General features: G+C 36.0%; 1 protein-coding gene across 3 annotated transcripts in view; it reads left to right on the forward strand.

The window, feature by feature from the left end:
- Positions 1–16959, forward strand: part of TMCC1 (transmembrane and coiled-coil domain family 1) — a 257218-nt gene that overhangs the window by 71247 nt on the left and 169012 nt on the right. Inside the window, exons 1-3 of one of the 3 annotated variants that reach the window (XM_058565863.1) lie at positions 1048–1090; positions 4404–4463; positions 8745–9435. In XM_058565863.1, coding sequence (XP_058421846.1) covers positions 8866–9435 — 570 coding nt within the window. In that variant the 5' untranslated portion in view covers positions 1048–1090; positions 4404–4463; positions 8745–8865. Of the gene's footprint in view, positions 1–1047; positions 1091–4403; positions 4464–8744; positions 9436–16959 lie in introns of those variants that run through there. The other 2 variants (XM_058565856.1, XM_058565872.1) reach the window with 2 other exon arrangements.

Genomic DNA, 16959 nt, shown 5'->3' on the forward strand with positions numbered 1-16959 from the left:
ATGACTAGTGATGTTGAGCATCTTTTCATGTGCCTATTGGCCATCTGTATATCTTCTTTGGAGAAGTGTCTGTTCATTTCCTCTGCCCATTTTTTGATTGAGTTGTTTGTTTTTTTGTTATTCAGTTGTGTGAGTTCTTTATATATTATGGAGATTAATCTCTTGTCAGATACACGGTTTGCAAATATTTTTTCCCAGCTGGTGGGTTCCCTATTCATTTTGATGCTGGTTTCATTTGCCTTGTAGAAGCTCTTTAATCTGATGAAGTCCCACTTGTTTATTTTTTCTTTTGTTTCCTTTGTCTGAGTAGACATGGAATTCAAGAAGATCCCTTTATGGCTGATGGCAAGTAGTGTACTACCTATATTTTTCTCCAGGAGTTTTATAGTTTCAGGTCTCACCTTCAGGTCTTTGATCCATTTTGAGTTAATTTTTGTGTATGGTGAAAGAAGATGGTCTACTTTCATTCTTTTGCAAGTGGCTGTTTAGTGGACTTCTTGTATATGGCATTTAACTTATCTTGCTTTTTCATCCAGTTTGACAATTTGTCTTTTAACTGATGTTTTTTAAGCCATTCACATTTAAAGTAATTATTAATATAGTTAGATTAAAACTTACCATTTTGCTAGCTGTTTTCTATTGTATTTATTTCTGTTTTCCTCTTCTGCATTCTCTGGTGTGAACTGAGCTTTTTATTATTATTCTTTTATCTACCCTATTGACTTACTTATACTTCTTTAAAATGATTTTTAGTGGTTGCCTTTGGGTTTCCAGTATACATTTTTAAATAATCCAAGTTTACCTTCTAATGATATTATACCACTTCTCATGTAGTATATGTATCTTATTATGGTATGTTCCTAATTCTTCCTTTAATTCTCGTTATACCTGTCACTGCATATGCTATTAATACCCAATACATTGTTACTTCTTTAAACAGTCATTTTTTAGAGCAGTTAAAAATATGAAAAAGAAAAGATTCTGTTTTTACCTTCATTTATTCTTCATTTCTTTGTGCAGATCCAACCTTCTCATCTTTATCATATTCCTTCTGCCTGGAATTCCTTCTTTCTAAAATACTTCTTATAGGGTGAGTCTCCTGTTAATGAATTCTGTTTTTCTTTGTTGGGGAAGTCTTTGTTTCTTCTTCACTTATGAAGGATATTTTCACTGGATATAAAATACTGGTTGGGCATTTTTTTTCTTTCAAGACTTTAAAGTTGTCACTCTACTGTCTTCTTTCTTGCAAAGTTTCTGACAGGAAGTTTATTGTAATCCTTATCCTTGTTCCTCTGTATGTAATGTGTTTTCCTGTCTCTGACTGCCTTAAAGATTTTCTCTTTGCCCTTCAGCAATTTGAATGTGATATGCTCAGGGTGTTTTTGGGTATTTGGGTATTTATCTGTTTGGTGTTTTTAGAGCTTCTTCTAGCTGTAATTTGGTGTCTTGTCATTATTTTTGGTAAGTTCTTAGCCATTGAAATATTTCTTCTGCTGCATTCTCTCTTCCTTCTCCTTCTGGTATTCTAAGTATGTGTATGTTACACTGTTTGATATTTTCCACCGTTCTTGGATGTTCTTTCCTATTTTCTTTTCCTGCTCTTTTTTCTTCTTTACATTTCAGTTTGGGTAATTTCTATAAGCCTATCTTTGAGTTCACTGATTCTTTTCTCAGCTGTTTCAAGTCTACTAATAAGCTTGTCAAAAGCATTTGTTATTTTTGCTGTGTTTTTATTTCTAGCATTTCCACCTGATCCTTATGATTTCCATGTCTCTGAAAATTACCCATCTGATCTTACATGTTGTCTGCCTTTTCCATTAGAGCCTTTACCATATTAATCATGTTTTAAATTCCCTGTCTGATAGTTTCAAAATTTGTCATATCTGAGTCTAGTTCTGATAATTGTTTCATTTCTTCAAGCTGTGTTTTATAATTTATAAATTATAATTTATAATGCTTTATAATTTTTGGTTGAAAGCTAAACATGTTGTATAGGACAAGAAATACTGAGGTAAATATCTGATATGCTTGGTGAAGACCTCAAATTTCCTTCTGCTAGAATTGGTGTTAATCTGTTAGGGGGAGTTGGGCTTTTTTTGAAGTTTCTTATTGCTCTGGTTACCAGAGTTGACATTTGTTGTTGCCCTGAGAACCAGAGACTTTAAATTTCCCTAGTGCCCCTTGTCTCCTAGTGTCCCTTATCTCACTGCTTGGCTTTGGATTTCCCCTTTGTGTTATTTCTCAGAGTGAATCTGTTTCTTGTAGCTATATTCCACTGTTATTGTTACTTCAGTCTTGTTAGTGTGATAGTGGAGGGTGAGTGGAATTCTGTGATAATCTCTTAAGCCTCAGATTTAGGCAGGTACTAGAACCTGGGTCTTGGAGGTGTGGACTTCACAAGACTTTCATGCTACTTCTAGGGGTGGAGCTTCTCCCTTTCTTTCTTTTTCCCCAATTGTAGTGTCTAGATTAGGTTTTTTAAGCCCTCTTTTTAGCTAAAGTTTTTTTGTAAGTGATTTATTTATGCTTGATAGAGTATTTATTCTGCAGTTATTGGGTGCTGTGTTATATAAGTGTCTATTTAGGTCCAGTTTGTTAACACTGCTCTTCAAATCTATATTTTTATTTATTTACTTATTTTCCTTTTTGGGGTCATTTGTTCTGTCAAATACTGAGAGAGGTGTTAAAAATTTCCCAATTATCATTATGGATATTTTTCACTTCTTGTAATTCTGCTAAGTTTTGCTTTATTTATTTGGAGACAATGTTATTACATGCATACAAATTTTAAATTGCTATGCCTTCCTGATGAATTATACATTTAAGCCTGTGAATTATATCTCTGTTAATGCTTTTTTGCATTAAAGTCTACTTTGAATACTGTTAATATAGCTAGAGAAGCTTTCTCTTTGTTTATGTTTGTGTAATCTTTTCCATAATTTTTATTTTTAACTGTTCTCTATCTTAATATTTTAGGTGTGATTCTTGTAAACACCATAATAGTTGAATTTTGTTTTTTATTTAGTATATAATTTTTGTCTTTTGGTCCAATTGCGTTTTATGTAATTACTGGAATATTTGGGTTTACATTTTGCTGTGTTATACAGACGTCTTACATTTTGCTTTTTATATGTTCTACTTGTTCTGTGATCTTGCTTTCCCCCTTTTTTGCATTTATTAGGTATTTTAATTTTGTTTTTCCTTTCTGTTGGCTTATTTGTTATACACTCTTTTACTATTTTTTAAATGTTTACCCTAGAGATTAAAACATCTATTTTCTTTCTTTAAATATGTAAATTTATTTTTTCAATACATAATATAGTCATAAGATATAAAACTCAAAAGATGCAAAAGGTTATGTGGTAGAAAGTCTTCTCTCACAGCTGCCTGTTAGCCACCCAGTTCTCCAGATGACTCAGAAATGTGTATCTACCAGTACAGTCATCAGGGCTCTTTACTGGCCTCCAAATATACTGTGTTTACTGCTGTCTAGCTGAAAGTCTTGGCCCATATCTTCCTGCTTATTCATCTGTCTTCTCATCCTTCAAAGCTCAGTTAAAGCCTCTTTATCCTACATGAAGCTTTCCTGAACAAATCTAATCTTAACTGATCTTCTGCTTTCTGATGGTAATTGCAGTTTTCCTCACAGATTTTAGCACTTAATTATGTTGCTTTGTGCTGTTTTCCTTCAGTTTCAAGTACGTAAATCTTACTTTCCATCCTAAATTGTGAGTTCCTTGAGGGCAGGATAATATGCTTTATTTGGTCTATGTATTGCTAAGCACACAGCAGATGCCCCCAAAATACTTGTGTAATTAAATTGCCTCTCTGGTAATGGCTGTCAGAAGCTAGCTTTCCAGGAAAATTTCAGTTTTGGTGCATCTTGATTCTCAATTGTATATGGTAGATACAGTTTTTAAGAGTTGCTTTTGAATGCAAAATTGCAGACACAGATTTAGAAACTACTTGAGAAAATTTTTGCTTATAAAATTGTGTTATTTTTCATGCACTTTGCTTTTCATGTTGCTGTAAGAGTAGAATTAATGGAATATCCGTTCCTAATTCAGTATCATAGTGTAAAAATATTCATTGCTACTTAAGACATGTGCCACTTTCTTTTTTGAGTACTGACAAGTACTGTTTTCCAAAATATCTTCTCTCTTCATTACAATTTTTCTTGATTACATTTTTGAAAAATTAGAAAATACTGAAAAATACTAGAAAAAATTACCCTACTCCTACTAGTGAGAGAGAAACATTAACATTTTGTTGTGTATGTACTCAGTTTTTTTCTGTATAATATCTATATATATAATCTATATCTATCTATCTATCTATATATAATAGATGAGTTTCTGCCCTCTGAATTTCTCGCTTTGTAATTCTTAATGTTTGCTTTTCAGCTTTTCCTAAAAGGATTCCTGTACACCTTAGAAGTGCTTGAGGAAGAGTGATAAAGGCAAGTATCTAACTCTTTGTAGTCAGTGAAATAACTTGGTTCATGGCCAAACCAAAATGTGTTGGTCACCATATCTATCAAAAAACCAAAAAATTGGAAAGAAAACTTAAAGGAAAAAAAGAAAAACAAAGATAATTCATGTATCATTTGGAATGGTTTTTTAGAGCACTCTCCTAAACATTTGACAGATTTTAAAAACATAATTTTTTTACTTATTTCTGATAGTAATTCAGACCAACTTGTTTCTTGAATGTGAACTAATGGCATATTATGTCTTTGACAAAACTGTCATAGAAAAATTGTTTAAAATGCTGAGAATTTAACAGAGTTATCTGAAATGCCTCGTCTGTAGGTAGCTACCTTTTCGTCCTCTTTTTCCCACTTTTCACTCTCTCGGCCTGCCCCCTTTCTCCTGTGTCCTTTTGTTCTCTTTGCCCGTTCCCCACTTTCTCTGGTTTACTTATAAGAACTTTACTTTTCAGAGAAGCTGAATAAAAGAGAAGCCAACATTTCCTTCCTACGAAAGCACACTTAGCATTGCAGTTGAACTTGTTTGTGTCAAACCAGGAATCTCAATATAGTTATTTGTGAAATTTTATAAACTGAGCAATAGTTATTATTCATTTGAATTTTACTGTCTTACAGAAGAAAGTAGGGGAATCCTAAAAAACTTTGACGTTATTGAATTCCTTTAGTGCTTGCATTCTTACTGTCGGCATTATAGAGTTAATTATTACAGCGTTGCTGTGTTTGGTATTTTTGGCACAGCATTTGACCTTCCTCAATATTTGGCATATATTGAAAGGTGGCTTTAAAGATTTTTCTATTGGCCTACAGAAAATTTTAGCGAGCTTCAAAATATTGATTATATTTCTTGTCAATGCAATAGGTTCTTTGTTTTTCAAAATTTTTAACGTCATGTTTAAAACTCAAGTTAGAGGCCGGCCCGGTGGCGCAAGCAGTTAAATGTGCGAGCTCTGCTGCAGTGGCCCGGGGTTCGCCAGTTCGGATCCCAGGCGCACACTGATGGCACTGCTTGTCAAGCCATGCTGTGGCGGCATCCCATATAAAGTAGAGGAAGATGGGCACGGATGTTAGCCCAGGGCCAGTCTTCCTCAGCAAAAAGAGGAGGGTTGGCAGATGTTAGCACAGGGCTGATCTTCCTCACAAAATAAATGAATGAATGAATCAGTCAATCAGTCTATCTGTCTGTCTGTCTGTCTATCTATCTATCTATCTATCTAAGCTATCTCAATTTAGTTTTCACTGGGGTTCCATGTTAGGTAACCTCTGCTAGTTAGTATCAGTAAGCTATGTCTTGCCTTTAGAAATCTGAGAATCCATTACTTTTCTATTATGTAATCTTTGCAGCTATGTAGGTAGCCTGTGCAAGCTTTGGCTTGGAAATTGACACCCTGTTTCTAGGTTTTCCTAGGAATGCTGACATTTCATTGTAATTGATCATCATTTTGAATTATTTGAAAATAAATGATGTACAAATGCTAGTGAAATCTCAAATGAAGCTACTGACGTTTAAAATGTACCTTATTCTTTGTTTTTTAAAAATAAGAGGCAGATGGCCACTTGATTAGCTTATAACACTGCCCAAAGAAACAGATTTGCTGAGTAATAAATTTCTAGTACCTTCATATATGAGACAAGTAGGTCATTTGGTTTTCCTGCTAACCTTGACACCATTCCTTTTTTCATGGTATCTTTTACTCTCATGAGAGAAACTTATTTTATACATTTTACTTCCAAAAACAACAAAAAAAATCAGTTGTATTATTTAGCTAATACAATACAAATAAGGAAAAAAGTAAATTACTTCCTCATTATCAGCTTGCTGCTTTCACATCCTCCCATCTTCTCAGGGTCTAAATAGCTTCCAGTGCAAGTAGATATTAGTTGATGTACACTGTTACTAGATTATCTTGGTTACATAGTCCTTTTTCTCTGAGGAGCTCTGTGCTTTGCAGAGTGGAAATAATTCAGTAACTATTAGTCTGTCCTACAAACTCATGAGGGAAGGTGAGGAAAATTAAATAATACATATACTTTGCTCACAAGGAGCCCCAGAAAACTCCAATAGAGGCCAAGACATTCATTAATCTAATAAGGATTAAGGGTTTCTTTCTTGGCTCTCCCAAAGGGAAAGGAAAAACAACAGCAGTGGACAATCAGAAAAAGGGGTGACCACAAAGAATTTGAATGAAAGGAAGTGAAATTTCTTACTCTTATGCCTGCTAGTTTGCTTAGTTTGGGAGCAAAAAATTTTGTGGTATTTAGAAAGTAGGAAGGTACTGATGAGAGACAAATGTCTGTAACCCTGTCGCACTGTTTATGCTCCTGAGTCATGAAGAGGTCAGGAGATGGGAAAATAGGCATGAAAGAATATGGACAGCAGAGCCACAATGATAGTGTCCATATACATAGTGAGAAGGTCTTCTGAGAGTAGTACCATGAAGAAAACTAGTGGGTTTGCATTCCTGTCCCTCTGAACTCTAGTATCCTTGAGTTCACAGTGAACTCTTATATCCATCTAATTTATGCCTTCTAGATTGCTACTTGGTGTCAAGGAGTCTGCATATCCCCAGAACATGACCAGTATAGTGCTTCATTGGTAGTAACTTAGACTGTTCAAGGTACTTGGTAGTGTAGGGAGTTTTAAAGCTCTTTGAATAGAAAGTTGAGGGAAAATATGGAAAAAACTTGTTACACCGTATTTTGTCCTCTCTAGCAGGTTCTGTGCATTAAACAATTTTGTTTTATATATTTGCAGAAACTCAGTACAAAAATAAACACTTTCTATTATGAAAAATTTCATCCCTACCACCTCCCCTCCTCTTTTTTTGCATGTGATTTCCGTAATCATGGCAATTGTGCTGACCTTACATCTCTTAGTTTCAGCTTCCTTTTAATTTTCTGCATTTAATTTTTTTTAATCTTTTTTCCCCAAAGCCCCAGTAGATAGTTATATGTCATAGCTGCACATCCTTCTAGTTGCTGTATGTGGGACGCGGCCTCAGCATGGCTGGAGAAGCGGTGCATCGGTGCGCGCCCGGGATCCGAACCCAGGCTGCCAGTAGCGGAGCGCACGCACTTAACTGCTAAGCCACGGGGCCGGCCCTCTGCATTTAATATTGGTGTGTGATTGCTATTTGACCTTTTTTTCCCTCTACTCTTCCGTCATACTCAGTTACTGTGTTACTTTTTTGCTTTTGAATTTGTGTAGATATGTGAGAAGATTCTGTCAAGGATAACACTTCAGAGAAGGGAATTTCTTTGAATCTCTCTCTCTGTCTCTTTTTTTTTTTTGGTGAGGAAGACTAGCCCTGAGCTAACATCTGATGCCAATCCTCCTCTTTTTTTGCTGAGGAAGATTGGCCCTGGGCTCACATCTGTGCCCATCCTCCTCTACTTTATATGGGACGCCGCCACAGCATGGCCTGACAAGCGGTGCATCGGTCCGTACCTGGGATCCAAACCTGCGAACCCTGGGCTGCCGCAGCAGAGCACACTCACTTAACCGCTGTGCCACCGGGCTGGCCCCTGAATCTCTTTTCTTGATAGCTGGTACTGAGCAAAGCTCTAGTCTCTCTGGAGACAGATTCTTTCTGGATCATTCACTCCTATGGTGCCAGAAGGTCATTTGTGCTTCAGTGGAGAATTAAATTTATAAGATTTTTATTTCCGTTTTCTTCTCATAAAGCAAACCTCTCCCCACTAGTTACCAGTGACCTTGATGAATATGAATGGTGACAAGAAATTTCTCTTTTCCATTAAAATCCACATACAGTTAGATTGGGATATCCATTTCTCACTATTATTCTTTGAATTTACTCTACTGAGTTTCAGCATATGGATAATTAACTGTGGTTGTGAATGAAAGGAATTAAATTGCCTCAGCTATATTGTACATATTGAATGGTCTGTTCTCTCTTGATTTCTCAAGTAATAGCTGTTCTGTCAACTATTATTATGGTTTCCATTCCAAGATGACTCCTCTGATATTCAATTCTTCATATATTGAAACTTGTAGGGATTTTTTATTTAAACATTGCTGTTTTTATTTCCTATGTGCTTGTTTCTGAGCCTTTTCTCCTATTCTAGAAAATAATCATTACCCACTGTCTAGAAAACTTGTCTTTTAATCTTCTGATTAAAGATTGCTTAATGATAGTGCCTATTTGTTTGGCTAGTGGCATGTTTTAACACTGGAGTTTCTGCATGGATTTATAATATGAGGTTCTTTTTTTTTTTTTTTTTTTTTAACATTAGATAGGCATGAAGCCTCCGTCTCACAGCTGCATGTGTAGTTACTGTTGAAGCAAATGCCTTCCTAATTTGACAGTCTTGGGTGTTTAAAATTTTTGAGTTTGCAAATAAGCATATTAAGTCTACTGATGGAGCCTTCAGGCAGTGAACAGTTATATGAGGACCCTGATCCTGGAGGCAAATCCCAAGATGCAGAGGCCAGAAAACAAACAGAATCAGAACAAAAGTTGTCTAAAATGACTCACAATGCTTTGGAGAACATTAATGTGATTGGCCAAGGCTTGAAGCATCTCTTCCAGCACCAGCGCAGGAGATCATCAGTGTCTCCACACGATGTGCAACAAATTCAGGCAGATCCAGAACCTGAAATGGATCTGGAAAGCCAGAACGCATGTGCTGAGATTGATGGTGTCCCCACCCACCCCACAGCTCTGAATCGTGTCCTGCAGCAGATCCGAGTGCCACCCAAGATGAAGAGAGGGACGAGCTTGCATAGTAGGCGGGGCAAGCCAGAGGCCCCAAAGGGAAGTCCCCAAATCAACAGGAAATCTGGCCAGGAGATGGCAACTGTTATGCAGTCCGGCCGACCCAGGTCTTCATCCACAACTGATGCTCCTACCAGCTCCACTGTGATGGAAATAGCTTGTGCTGCTGCTGCTGCTGCATGTCTACCAGGGGATGAGGCAACTGTAGAGCGGGTAAGTCTGTTAGATTTTCTTTTTCTGTTAACTTACTGTATCTAGGGCTGTCCAAACTTTTCTTTGGTAACTAAAAAGAGATATCTCAGCAAGTACCTCAAAGTTGTGGTAAAAGGTAGTTTTCCTTTTCATTAAATAAATGAGATGAACAATGATCATTCTAGCTAATGAATGAATGCTTATAATTATATTCCTGTTTGCTTCCTAACACATTGCTATATTTTGTTTATTTTACCCTTTTGCTAAAACCTTCAATATACTCACGTGCTCTTTATGTATTAAAAGGCTCAGTTTTATGGCAGACGAACAAAGACGCTTTGTTGTTGTTGCTTTGGTTTTTCACATGAATTGGCTTATATTAATGAAGGTAATAAATAAAGTTCCAGAATTTAGGTTTGTCTGTGCCTAGCATGAAAACCCACTAAATTGCTTTTAATTTTCATGCACAGTGTACCATATTATCAGCATTCAATATACATTTTGCCTTCTATAGTAGAGCATATGCATTCTTATACTTTACTTTTGATAAACAGCTTTTTTTTTTTTGCTGAGGAAAATTCGCCCTGAGCTAACATTTGTTTCCAGTCTTCTCCTTTTTTTTGCTTGAGGAAACTTAGCCCTGAGCCAACATCTGTGCCAGTCTTCCTCTGTTTTGTATGGGGGTTGCCGCCACAGCATGGCTGATAAGTGGTGTAGGTCTGCGCCCGGGATCCAAACCCTCGAACCTGAGCCACTGAAGTGGAGCGCACTGAACTTAACCACTATGCCATGGGGCCGACCCCTAAACAGGTTTTTTTGGGGCTGCCTTTATGGGAGAACTAGGCATAACAAATATTGGGGGAAACTCCTTCCATGTAATTCTCACTTCACCTTCAGTTATGGTTAGTTGAGGCACATAGAAGAAATAGTTCTGCTAGGGTTTGAAAACGCAGGTACGTGTAGCCAGGCAGGTAGTTACAGTGAGTGAACTCAAGTCTTAAGGGGCTTGGACAGACTAAAGAGGAGATGCCCTGTCCAAAGGGTCAGTGTCTTCTTAGCCTTAGCTGATTGTCGTTAATTTAGGACTGTGAGCCCGTTCTTGCCAGGGCTTCTTATTTTTCAAGAGTAACTGGAAAGTTAGATGAGTAATCTCTTGAGATTTATGCAAGCCAAACAGAACATGTTTGTGGGCCAGGTCTGCCCCATAATTCACCATCTTGCTATCTTTTGGCTTTACTTTTATGTATTCCTTAAGGCTTATATGATACTAAGTCACTTTGATTCTATATCTGCTTCTGGCACAGGAAAGTTTGTTTTCCTGGATATTTAGCCTGGAAATCTAAATATTGCATCTAGTACCTTTAAACCTCTCCTACCTAAATGTGACATTAAAAACAAACAAACAAATAATGGACAACAAATCACTTTAAGAAGGTAAACCTGTCAGAATGACAGATGCACTAGAATAACAGAATCATCAGAATAATGATTCACATCATTAAAATTAAAAGTATAAATGAGGAAAAGTAGCATATATTTATGTGCATCATAGTTATCTTTGAAATAAAAAGGACATTTAGTGATTGATTATGCAGTCTAGTTGGCAGTAAAAACTAACAATGCAACTAGATAATTTGTCTTAATCTGTACCAGAGAACATTAAGAAATTTATTACTAGTGATTCTGGGATTACAGACTTTTATGTTAAAAAGAAAAAGTCTGAGTAAAGCATGTTGTATGCATTTATATTGTTTTGGAAAACTTCATAAAAAGAGAGCCAAAGGAGAACATTTTTTTTCATAAAATTGTTTCTTTAATATTCTTTGTCGAATTCATTGACATATACTTAACAATAAAACCCACCAATTTTAAATGTACAATTTGATTAATTTTGAAAAATGTATAGTCATGTAATAACAATTATATAGAACGTTTGCATCACCCCAGAATGACTTCTCATGCCCCTTTGCTTCAGTCAGTCCTCGTTTCTCCAACCCTTGGCCTCTGGCAACCACTGATCTGCTTACTATCACTATTGTTTTGCCTTTTTTAGAGTTTAATATAAATACGATCATACAGTATGTAGTCTTTTGTGTTTGGCTTCTTTCACTTGGCATAATGCTTTGGAATTCAACCATGTTGTCTCATCATTCTTTTTTATTGCTGAGTAGTATTCCATTGTGTATCTATTTGTTTATCCATTCGCCAGTTGGTGGACGTTTGGATCATTTCCATTTTCTGGCTATTATGAGTTAAACTGCTATGAACTTTTGTATATAGGTCTTAACAGACACATTTTCATTTCTCTGAGTTATGTGACAAATGTATCTGCACTGTTTTTACTCACAAGACTTTTGACACCAAATGTGTGGGTTTTTTTCACACCAACAACCAGTCCTACAATTCAATTCAATTCTGATAACTACCTGAAATTAACATAGACCCCACAGGTTAAGGACTCAGTCCCACAAGACTGCCCCCACTTCAGAAGTCAGTCACAGGTCCCAGGTTGCCACCTGTACTTCTAACCAACCAGCTATGAATCAGGGCTTCCCATGACTCCCTCCTCAGGTTCAGTAATTTGCTAGAATGGCTCACAGAACCCAGGAAGGGCACTTTTACTTACGTTCACTGGTTTATTATAAAGGTTACAACTCAGGAACAGCCAAATGGAAGAGATGCATAGGGCAAGGTTGGGGTGAGGGGTTGGTGGTACAGAGTTTCCATATCCTCTGTAGGCACACCACCCTCCCAGCACGTGTTCACCAACCCGGGAGCTCTCCCAACGCTGCCATTTAGGGGTTTTTTTTGGCGGCTTAATTACATAGGCATGGTTGATTAAATCATTAGCCGTTGGTGATTGGCTCAGGCTCCAAAATCTCTCCCGTCCCTGGAGCTTGGGAGGTGGGGATGAAAGTTACACACCTCAGGCCATACTGTGGCAGGCGTCCAGTCCCGTATAAAGTGGAGGAAGATGGGCACGGATGTTAGCCCAGGGCCAGTCTTCCTCAGCAAAAAAAAATAAATAACTAAAGTTACACACCTCTAATCATGCCTTGGTCTTCTGGCAATCAGCACCCATCCTGAAGCTGTCTAGGGGCCACCAGTCATCTCATTAGCATACAAAAGATACTCTTACACTTCTGAGATTCCAAGGCTTTTAGGAGCTCTGTGTCAGGAACCTGGCCCAAAGACCAAATACGTATTTATCACAGTATATGTGTAACTTATAAAGTGACTTACAATTTTCCATTTCTACCAGCAGTGTATGAAAATTTCAGTTTCTTCTCATCCTCACGAATATTTGGTGTTGTCATTATTTTGAAATTTAGCCATTCTAGTGTGTCTGTAGTGCTATCGCATTGGGGTTTTTATTTTGTATTTTCCTGGTGACGTGAAAAGATTATTGGTAGCATTTATTTTTTTTTGTGCAGTTTATAAAGATTGGCTAGTGATTTAAAAAATAGAAGATTATTTTTAAGGATTGATGTGAATTTTTCCTAGACATTTAAGTGATCTGACAGAACTCTTCAGAATTAGAATAGTCATTCATCCAGAGTTTGCTGTTTGTTTAATTACATTACATCTGCTGAAGAACTGACTTCTTACAGTTTTAATAAATAATATTTTTATAATCACTAATCTGAGAGATAAAGCTTATGTTATTCATGTGTAAAATCAGAATGCAGTAACATCAGTTCTGATTTATAAAGTTTGACATATCTAGGTATAGAAGGCACTTAGTTTTAATTTGCTTCTTAAAAGTTTAGGTTATGTTCTCTTTGTGAACAACACGTTGCCATAACCTAAGTACTGTACTTACTTTCTTAGCCAACATAATTGGGACCAAATGGTTTGTCAGTTAATCAAAGAGTCAGTTACATTTTTATTTTCAAAAAAATGATATGTACTTACTTTGAATATTTTATTTTAACTTAAAACCAAGGTCTTACACTTTTTAAATATAAATATAAATCTACTGGTTGGACTTTTTTGTCTTTCTTGCACTTTCTTGCGTGGACTACAATGTCTAGTTTTAATTTTTATAAAGTGGAGTGATAACCTAATAACACTTGTGAAGCAGTCTGGCACAGAATCTTAGATTTTAATAATCTGTTTAAATGCCTTACCCACTTAAAATTTGTTTTTTGAAAAAGCAACTTGCCTTTATTGAGTCTTTCCAAAGCACTTACCTTAGTTTTCATAGAAACAACAGCCTTTTTTGTACCCACATCAGATTGGTTTATATAGTATTTAATTAAACTATTTAATTATAATGAGTATAACTAACAGACTGATGTGGGAGCATGATGTGGGAGCAAGATGTATGTGGAAATACTAGCCATGAACACTGATTATCCTATGGGCGTAAAGTCCACTTGTCTTTTGGAGAAAATGAAGAGTTTAAGAGTAATATGGCAAATTGGTTAAGTGGAGATTAGTTTGGAGAGCATCTGATCTGTTGTATCTTAGTGTATTAAGACTGATTGTTTCCAATTCTAAATATTGGCTCCTCCATTTTTATATCTTCTTTTTTAACTCAAAGGTCTGAGGGTGAAAGTGTTTTAATACTGATGATAGGGCTGGCCCCGTGGCTTAGCGGTTAAGTGCGCGCGCTCCGCTACTGGCGGCCCGGGTTCGGATCCTGGGCCGCACCGACGCACCGCTTCTCCGGCCATGCTGAGGCCACGTCCCACATACAGCAACTAGAAGGATGTGCAACTATGACATACAACTATCTACTGGGGCTTTGGGGGGAAAAAAAAAGGAGGAGGGTTGGCAATAGATGTTAGCTCAGAGCCCATCTTCCTCAGCAAAAAGAGGAAGATTAGCACGGATGTTAGCTCAGCGCTGATCTTCCTCACAGAAAAAAAAAAAAATTACTGATGATAAATGTTTAAGTACACTGATAATTCTGTCCAGGATGTTGTTAAGAGCATTCTTATAGACTGTGTGTGCACGTGCTTGTGCATACACAGAGTTATAAGACAAAATTTGAGTTGATTTGCAGTGTATCCATTGTGTTTGACAGCCATCTGCTTCTGCCTTAGCCATCTGCTACATAACCAGTCTAGTTTTTAAAGTAGATTCTTGGCCTTTAAGCTAGATTCCCGCCCCCCCCTTTTTTTTAAATTCAGATTTAGCAAGTATTTATTGGTGCCTAGTATGTGCAAAGCATGGCCTTGACCTAGTGATGGAAATGGGACCTGGTTGGAACAATCATGACATGTTGAACACAAAGGTTCTGTATTCCTTTCCTTGTCAAAGGTTAACTAGCATCAATCTTTTTCCCATAGAAAAATCTTACTGACACATTCTGTCTACTGCAGTACTTGTATTGAAATGTTTTCCTCTCTTAAAGTAAATATATATGTACTTAATAAATATATGCCACATATACTTGGGTAAATTATTATCATTTAAAGGATCATCTTTAAATTCACAAAGGCAGTTGATAATAGTCATAAGCAATTTTTTCTATAAATGCTTTGTGATTTGAAAGTTAAAAAGTTAAGTGTTTTGAGTTTGAAAGAAACAAGCTCAGTATAGAAAACTGAAAATACAGAAAAGTAAAAGAAGAAAAAAATAACTATTGCCAATATTTTGGTGTGTTTTCTCAGTATATTACTTACATATGAAAAAATACATAGAAGAAAATTTAAATTTATTTTTATTTAGTTATTAAGATTAACATTTTTAAATAAAATCAGAATCCTATTAAATGCACAATTTTGTATTCTTTTTGATAAAAATTCTATCATGAGTATTTTTAGCTATCCATAAATATTCTTTATAGATTTTTACTGATTGTATAATATTACCACATATTTTGTTATAATACCGTAATTTGTGTTAAGCATTTTTATATATTGAGTTGGAGATGGAGAAATGAAAAATATTTAAATTTCCAGTGTAATTTTCTTTACATAAAACAATATATGAAATAATAAGTGGTATTTAGAAGTACCTAATGGTAGTAATGATAATGATAACTACCATTCATTGTGTGCTCATTATATGGCAGGCAGTGTGTTTAAACACATTGTATAATTTTCTCATTAATTCTAAAACAGCCCTCTTTTTCGTATTTCCTCTTTTTTATTGATGAAATAGCAGAGGCATAGAGAAGTTAAGTATGCACATGGTTTGACGGCTAGCATATTTCTGAAACACTAGAGTGTTTCAGAACTGAAATAATAAGTCTAGGCCATTTATATTTTGGTTAGATATGTTTTAGTAACTACTGTGTGCTAGGTACTATCTGATTCAAAAACTGCTTTTACCTACCATACCAAACTGTCTCTCCATTTTTATATACTGTACATTGGTCTAAGTACTTGGGAGATACAAAGAATGTACAAGAACTATATGTTTTTCTTACTGCACTTTAAAATGTTAATGACTTCCTTTGTATGTATAATAGAAACAATCACCTGTTGGCATTTAATTTATGAAAATTCAGGGTTAGCATTTCATACCAAATAAGATGGTCTTATTTCAGATCCTTCTGTCCGATTTTTAAAAATGGCGATCACATAGACTGTTTCTGTTTTACCTACTCTTCACGTTTAAAGTTCTCCACGGTATCTCTGAAAACTTTCTGATCCTAGACTCAGTGAACTTATAGTCTAGCTGGAGATACAGCAAACAATGTACAACAGTATCTATGTGATAAGTGATACAGACAGGTTGAGAAGAGAAAGATCATTCTGGGTTAAAGTGAATAAAAAGCTTAGAGGAGGAGGTGGGTGTTTTGATTTGGGTCTTGTAGGGAGAAGTAGGATTTAGATATGTGAGTATGTGGGGGTGGGAGACGAGGGTATTTCAGAAAGGGAAATGATACAAGCAAGGAAAACAAAATTTATTGGCAGGATAGTTAGTCAATTAGAGTGGTCAAAGAAGCATGCATGTCAGCTGCCTCAGGTCCTTTTTGGAATGAGGTACCGTATAAACTTGTCTCTCTTTTTTCATCTCATATCATCTGTTCAACATATTTGATCAAACTTCAGAGTGCCTGATACATGCAAGATATTCTGAAAAATGCTATGGTGGACATACAGATGCATAACACTTCATCCCATCTCTTAAGATTTTTAAAACTAACAGGAAAGATAAGAGGTACACACAGAAGAGAAAGTAACTTGTGAATTTTAATAAAGCACATTAATATGAATTATCTCACTTGATCTTAATAATTCTATGAGATGGTAAGGAAGGTTCTTATTGTCATTATTTCACAGACTAGGAAACATCAGTGACTTAAGGGTCACACAACTTGTAAATAAGGAGTGAAGCTTTGGATTTCTATAGGCTGATTCTCTTTCTGCAACACTGTGCTGCCTCCACAATATAATACAGAATGGAATGTGATAAGTGCCACAATGTAAAAACATGTGTGTTTAGGGATGGAGTAATTAATTTTGTCCAGAGGAATCTGGGAAAGCTTTGAAAGAGGGGCTTCAGGATGTTGATGTGGGTAATAGGGAGTAAGGATATCCTCTAAGTCAAAGACTTTGGGACTAAAACTAATTAGTGATTTTTTTA

The sequence above is a fragment of the Diceros bicornis genome, chromosome 2, assembly GCF_020826845.1.
Source record: "Diceros bicornis minor isolate mBicDic1 chromosome 2, mDicBic1.mat.cur, whole genome shotgun sequence".
NCBI classification, from domain to species: Eukaryota; Metazoa; Chordata; class Mammalia; order Perissodactyla; family Rhinocerotidae; genus Diceros; species Diceros bicornis.